The sequence below is a fragment of the Lepidothrix coronata genome, unplaced genomic scaffold, assembly GCF_001604755.1.
Source record: "Lepidothrix coronata isolate B3197 unplaced genomic scaffold, Lepidothrix_coronata-1.0 Scaffold7, whole genome shotgun sequence".
NCBI lineage: Eukaryota > Metazoa > Chordata > Aves > Passeriformes > Pipridae > Lepidothrix > Lepidothrix coronata.
The window spans coordinates 3,119,210-3,126,828 of NW_016690187.1; the positions used below are offsets into that span (position 1 = coordinate 3,119,210).

The following is a 7,619-nucleotide window of genomic DNA, read 5'->3' on the forward strand; positions in this document are numbered from 1 at the left end:
CATCGGTAGGATTTGTACTAACTTCAAGGAAATAACACTCACCTTACTACAGGCTAGTAATAAAACTGGACTCTTAGTACAGCTATTTTCATTCAAATTATTTTCTATTGTCTCCTGGCCACTGTAATATAATCCAGGTTGGAAGTCTTTCTCATCTGCTAAGAAGAGGGAATAATCTAGTCCTGCTGCTGTACTCCAAACACCATGACCGCACACCTGAAATTCAGGAGGAAGGAAGACATTAGGAATCATCACCCGAGGCTGGAAAGAGAGAAGAGTACTTAACTCTTCTGGCCACACATGTATATAATACACCTGCCAAGAAAAGTATTACAATAACTGGTCATTTTTCAACTTCAGTGTCTCTTAACAAATAAACTCCTTGCACGCATTCTGAAATTATCTTTCTTTTCAGTTTCCTTTCTAATGGTTGATTTTTTTGCCTTTCAATTATAAATCAGTTTTATTTTTAAATGAGTGAGCTTGAACTAGGTTGGGACACTATTCTCCCCTCTACATTTAACTGTGAAATCTATATAAACAGTTCCAAAGTGTTTAAAAGTTACAGCACTGTACCAAATATAAGGTAAAAGTGAAATTTGATAAGAAGATACAACCAGTCACATTTCTCAGTTTTAGAACTTCACTGTGGTCAAAAACCAGTGGAAGTCTGTGTAAAGGATTTCTTGGGTAGATTTTCACAAGTATAAGCCAAAGAAATCAAGGGCTCTATTACTACATAGCCCACAGATCATTCTTAGAAATTACTTTGCACTCACTGGTATAAGAAGTGACCCTAAACTGAAAAAAGAAAAACACAGAAACAAAAGTACCTTTGCAAGACGAGGGACTGTTGTTGGGGAGTTCAAGTGCCCAAGCTGGCCAGAGACATTACTGCCCCATGAATACACCTGGAAGAAGCATTGCTAAACATGAGAATGTAAATTTATATACATGGACACATACTGAGTGTGGTAGTACAACACATCAAGTGTGCAAACACACACAAGTCAAGGATAGAAGACTCATGTACCAAGAAGCAATTCCCTAATTTCCACTGTCTTCCTATATTTGCGAGTTGTCTTCTCACATCAGAAATGGAATGTACCAGATAAGCCACACCAATCTTTAAACATAATGTTGATAGTACAGGCAGCACTTGGGCAGAAACAGAATTAAGATTCCACACTACTTCGATGCTGCCTCCCATAAACAGGAACAGAAGTTTAGAAGCAAAAGAAACAAAAACCTAGAAAAGACCAAACGTGACAATGATGCCATAGAAAAACAATAAACGGTAACAATAACTTGTACCTGGGATTTGGCAGTGAGTGCTAAGGAATGATGGCCACCAGCAGAGAGGTGAATCACTTCTTTACCATCAAGGCTTTTCACACACAGTGGCTGAAGCCTGTCAATCCCCAGAACCGGTAAGGCAGGGGAGGGGGAGTAGAAGGAGAAAAAAAAATATTATCAGAGGTACTCTTAATACAGAAAACACATTCCAAGTTTTATTTTTTGTCCCAAAGCAATTTAGAAAAAACAAACACACATGGAGTCTTTTGGCAACAAACCAGTTTAGTCAAAATGGTCAGGAAGGGCAAAAGTTGATAAACCTCACCTCAACATGGACAAAGTCAAAATATCACCAAAACTCCTAGTGATTACATGGGGAAAACTCATAACTGATTGATGCTCACTAACAAGGCAGCCCAAAAAATGTTACTTGGAGAAACTTAGGTCACAACACCTCAAAGATCAAGCACACAATGCAAAGCAGATGTTTAAATTTGAGAATTTAAAACAGTTCAATACTCAAAATTTTCTAGTGACCTAGTGAATAAAAAAAAATTCATTTATCAAAGAAATCTCACCTTGGCAGAACATCACCATGCCCTAGCTGTCCTTCCTTCCCCTTTCCCCAGCTCCACACCTCTGTCCTCAGAGATGGCAAAAGAGCATCAGCCTCACCGCTGTAGGTTGGAGTGAGAGCCACAGTCCTCATTTTTGCCCGTCCCACCTTCCGTAAGAGCCTTGGAGAAACTGAACAGAAGCCAAGAATTAGAAAAATTGCTATGCATTTTTGGTAAATAGATCGCTCAGACTGTGTTACACAGTTACTTGAGATAACTGGTCAAAACTTCTTAAAGCAGTCTTAATTTAAGATTGAGAAAAAAGACTGACATGTAAGACAATAGGTTACAGATACACTTAAGTAACATAGGTGCTAAAATAGGCAGATCCCAAAGAGTTTTTAGCAGCTGCTAAAGGATAATAGGCATATGAGAACTATGCAGCTATAATGAATCAAATGACCCAAAACAAACTGTACATTAAAAAAAGTGCTTTGAAAGAAAATATATCCTTGCAGCAAACAAAAGATTTCAATACTTCCTAAAAACTCCCCTCAGATCCAAGACCAATATAGAACTAAACCATCTACACATTCAGAGCAACTAATAACACTAAAACCTGCAAGAGAAGAAGTTCATTAACTTTAAAGTTCGGCAGTGGAACTGCAATATTTATAGGTCCCTGGCTCAAACCCAGCTCAGTGCAGTAGGGATTACAGGCACACAGATTATCTCCTACCCAATTGACATGAAAGATACTTTAGCATCACCTGGCAGCACGATGCCCAAACTACCCCAATGTGCATTTTACCCCACCTTACCATTAAAGAGCATTTGTAAACCCACTATGCTTTTGGTTTTCTCAGCATGCAGTATCTGCTAGTCTTTACTCCCTCCACTGCTTTCAAGTCCTAAGATAGAGCCTAGAATTCATAAAGACCTTTGATAGGTCATTAAATTTGTGTTCAGTAAGTGTTTGGGGGTTTTTCCCACTTATAAACCTCCACACTAATATAATATTTCCAGTGTTATTTCCCCAATGTGCTTTTTTACCTTGTGACAACAAGCCAGGCAGGGAAAGCCTGCGACTCCCTCCTTCAGATTCCTCTTCTCTAATATCTACTAAACTGGAACTCTTCTTCCCCTGCATGGATTCCAGTCTGACCTGCTCTTCTCGACTGTCTTTCAGAGCCTCAGGCCCCGGGGACCTGCTGCCCGACTGAGATCCTGGTTCACTTGAGGATGTGCCATAGAAGTTCATGACTTTCTTCAGAGACAGAGCTCCAGCCTCGTACGTGGCAGCTACTCTCACACCCACTGCTGAGGCACAAGAGGCCACCAGGCTGTTCAGGGTGGATGTGCTGGGACCTGGAGGGCCAGGGATACAAGCACTGAGTTGGTCTTCTTGAGAAGGCTAAAACCAAAGGAAAATTGAAAACTATCACACCGGACAGCACTTGGCAGAAGGATGATGATTACACATTCACTGTTCAAACAGTGGGCTATACTGAACAAGACATTATGTTTACTATAAAGGTTTATTGTAAATTATATATGGGTTTAACTGTATAGAATGTAAATAGGTGTGCATCTATTGCTCTGAATCTTTTCTTTTCAGGACCAAGCACCATTTCTACTTGCACTTGTCTTGCAGCTCGTCCATAAGAGACTGTAGGTCTGAGGGTTTTTAATACCAAAACAATAAAGGATCTTTGCCAACAAATATAAAAAGGGATATAATTTTAGGCTTATTACCAACTTCTTTGCCACCAATTAAAGTGCATCAGTGAGCATGCTGTATTTACAGAGAGACAAGTTTTCTCTTCAGTATGTTAAAAGGAAAATAGTGACTCATGGATCCATTTCACAAAGTCTCTCTTAAAACCAGTCTGGGCTGTGTCCCCTTATGTCACTGTTGTATCCATATAAAGCTTAGTTAATCATCAAGTCACACTAGGGACAAACTGACTGAAGGCAATTCTTAGGACCAGCACACCATTACCTACAATAGCAGCCAGCTGACCCACCAAATAAAAAATAATGCACAAGATGATATTTGCCAAATGGCTTGAATATTAAAGCAAAGACAGCAAACTCCCATTTTCCCACCTAATACATAGTGGAAAATAGTATTATTACAAATATTATACCTCATTTTATTCTACCAAAATAAAAACAATCTTCTGATTTCTTTATTTTTGTGAAAGCCTAAGCTAAAGGACTGGGATTGCTCCTACTCACTTCATTCCTATTTATAAAAGGCATACCTAGCAATATGGGAAAGAAAACTGATTTGTGTAGGAAAGCAAAGAGAAATGAAGGATTTTACTAATGCTGAAACATTACATTAGACCTCATCTCTGTTCTCCATATGTATGCTCAGTTGTGTAAGATTCAGTGAACCGATTCCAGGCTTGTTGATTCCTGGAACTGTGCAAGGAAAACAGTACTCTGGAAATATTCCAGGAATGAGGAGTTGAGAAAGAGAGCGTGAAACTACACGTTTCAATCATCATCCAACGGTGGGAGTTCTTGCAAGATTCTGAGGAGCCCAAAACTGCTAGAATGTATTTGTATTAGCAAAAAGCAAAAGAAAGAATAACTGTGTTCACACAATCTTCATTTCTCAGAAATAAACTTTCCTCAGAGTAATAAAACAAAACTTGCTGAATCACCAAGTTACTGGATAGGTTTTAAAACTACTTTTTTTTGTTGCAATCAGAGGTGATAACAGAAATCAATTATTTACTAGGTACTGTGAATTTTATCTCTCAGAACCACTGTGACAAATTTCTTAGTGTAACTATTAAAAAAAAAAGAATAGATGCCTACACAACACTTGAAATGACAAAAGAAATTCTCACAATTTCACTGTAAATTTTGCATATTAGGCCACAGAGTGGCAGGTTTCCTCAGAGGACAGTAGTTAGGTAGGGACTGCCAGACTGCACTGCAAGATTTTGGATTAGTTTTCTGTCTAGTGGATTTAGGGTTTTATCTTCTTCCCTTCACTCCTAATTACATGTCTTTATGTCTTTTTTTTTTTTCCCCAAAAAAACCAGAAAACATAGTATTTTGTCAGTAAGCTGCAAACAGCTCTTGAGCCTTCATGTTGAGCATTTTCTGATGCTTACCAAGACAGGGGTACTTGACTGTTCTGCTATAGCATCAAAACAGTGTTGTTGAACCATTTTCCACACCACAAAAACTCACGTTTCCCATCCCTGATTATAAGTTTATGACACCCCTACATCATTAACATTAAAAACCTTTTGGTCAACATGTTTAGCAATCTTTACTTGCAATCTAGAATTTTTACCTGATTGAGAAATTAGACGGATTCGTGAGGGATTAGTTCCATGCACAGAAAATAAAGCTTGACCTTAAAGGTAAATCAGACAAGTGCCCAACATAAATGGAAGCCCATGCATCATGGAACAAACAGAGCATGGAAATTGGCTTACTTGGTTCTGGTACTGCAGACAATGAACAGGAGAGACTATAGCACTGTCAAGGCTGCTCCCACACAACTGAACATGGATGGATGACAAAAAAAAAAAAAAATCTTCCACTTAAAAGTTGAGAGCCATCACAGTGAAAAACACTTGGAAACTACAAAACCACCATAGCTTCATTACGTTTTTTCATTTGTGAAAAGAGTAACATTGTCACGTCTGCAAGAGGAGTTATAGCAAATTATGAGCTAGTTATTAGGTACCAACCTGTTCAGGTTCTGTACAGATGTTTTTATCCAGGCTCTCATTTAATGAGTGATCTGACAAACCAATTAAGTACTCTTTCACCTCTTTTTTGTCTGGGAACAGAATATTTCCAGGACTAGAAATTCCACTACCTTCCTGTCCATCGTTGCTGGAAAGCACACTTGGCCCATCAGATTCTAAACCAACAAGCCTCTGTTCTTCCACAGGTGGTTTCTGACTGTCGTCACTTGGGCCACCTGTTACACCTTTTCCTTCGAGGGTCTCCGATGAGGGACACAAGACATGGTTTTCTGGTGGGTTATCAGACAGTGCTACACCCAGTGGGCAGCAGTGACTATCTGAAATGATTACATGGTCTTCCTTGTCCATCATGGTAATAAGAGGCTGACTGCAATGATTGCATCTTTCTGGGATAGGCTTCATTTCCTGCACGGGGAGACATTGTACTAGAGCCAGGCTGTGGTGGGCTCCACAAGCAATCTGGAGCACAACGCGTCCTGCCAGGTGCTCTACCTTCTGTGGCTTTGTCACTGGGAAAGTTGTTGTTATGAGCCCGAGCTGGCAGCCACTCCCCCAAGCCCATATCTCTCTGCTTAGAGATAGTGCCAGTGTGTGCTCCTCTCCACATGCCAGCTGCAAAATCCTTACTGATATCAGAGGACTTGTTTCAGAATCACAAATACTGACGAGCTGTGGCTCTGGCACACACGGCTGATTAGCAACTGCACACTGGCCAGCAGAATTGTTGCCCCACATGTACACCACACCACTTTCTGTCACGGCTCCGTTATGGAAGCTGCCAGCTGCCACTGTAATAACACGATGTCCAAGCAAAGTATTTTCTAAGATAGGACTATTAACACATGACTCTTCCAGCCCTGATCTCCAGGGCAGCTTTCCAAAACTGTAGACCTCTCCACCTGGAAGGGGGGGAAAAAAAATCCTTGCATGAGTGTAAAAGCAATTTTTAAATCAACACAAAAATCTGAAGACACTTCAGACAAACAGATATCAATTCCCATCTTACTGTAGGCTCAGCAGAACTATGGCTATTGATATATGAAGACTGCTGGTTGATCTCTGTTGCTGCTGTTAAGTTCTATACCTCATGTTAATGTCACCCTGTGCACACATGCACTGTTGAAATAAGCAATGCTTTTCCACTAAAAATTCTACTGTAAAGTTGAGTGTATTTATTGGTCCTTTCTATTCTAAGAACATGCAACGTATTAAGGACATACAAATGCACAACCCAGTACAGAGCTCATCTTCCCAAACAGAGACCTGCTATCACCAAACTGTACTGTTTGCACCCTGCACTGAAACAGGATTGCCCTATCACGGAGAGAAGGTGTGTTAATTTTTAAAATTAACAGTTGTTTTCCACAGTGATAGAAAAACGGTAAATCACATCCACAAACAACATCCCTCATGGGGTAAGAACACACATGCAAAAAGTCCCTTTAAATTATGCAAGAAAAACATTCTTTAAAAAAAACACTGGATGTCCATAACAACTCCAGTAGAGGAGAGGTATTTATAGCAGGCTCACCAATAACCTGGAAACTTTCCTTCAAGAAGGTCAAAGAAAAATCCAAGAAGCAACTTCCAGCTGCATCTTTGCTGTATGTCCACTGAATAGTACAAGGATGGACCAAGGTACACAAACACTTAAGGAACTGGCTTTTAGAAATACCTCAATTCACAGACTCAAACTGCTCACAAACCAAGACTCTCTAATGCATGTACTAACTACAGACTTTTCCAGAAGCAGAGAAGACAAAGCTATTATGCATCAAGAGAAACCTCTTGTTGTACTTTTTTGAATGAAAGACTTCAAAAGAAATGTCATTTTGAGTTAACATGGTTCAGATTACATTAATTAATATCTTTAGAGGGTAAAATCCAGAGCCATTGTTAAGAAAAAAAAATAACAATATGAAAGAAGAATCTATGCATATAAAACTGTGTTGAAATAATTTATAACTAAGAATGAAATAAAGGTAAAGTTAAAAATGCAGCAATTTAAAAGTTGTGTACGAGA

At 39.3% G+C, this 7,619-nt stretch overlaps 1 protein-coding gene across 4 annotated transcripts in view; it reads right to left on the bottom strand.

The window, feature by feature from the left end:
• Positions 1-7,619, bottom strand: part of ALS2 (ALS2, alsin Rho guanine nucleotide exchange factor) — a 38,994-nt gene that overhangs the window by 24,442 nt on the left and 6,933 nt on the right. For all 4 annotated transcript variants that reach the window (XR_001877889.1, XM_017834297.1, XM_017834306.1 and 1 more), the window contains 6 exons: positions 5,576-6,495; positions 2,907-3,267; positions 1,875-2,043; positions 1,315-1,411; positions 834-911; positions 43-216 (listed from right to left, as the gene is read on the bottom strand). Coding sequence is in view for 3 of the 4 variants with exons in the window: in XM_017834297.1 (XP_017689786.1) it covers positions 43-216; positions 834-911; positions 1,315-1,411; positions 1,875-2,043; positions 2,907-3,267; positions 5,576-6,495 (1,799 nt within the window). In the remaining variant the exon portion in view is untranslated. The remainder of the gene's footprint in view (positions 1-42; positions 217-833; positions 912-1,314; positions 1,412-1,874; positions 2,044-2,906; positions 3,268-5,575; positions 6,496-7,619) is intronic.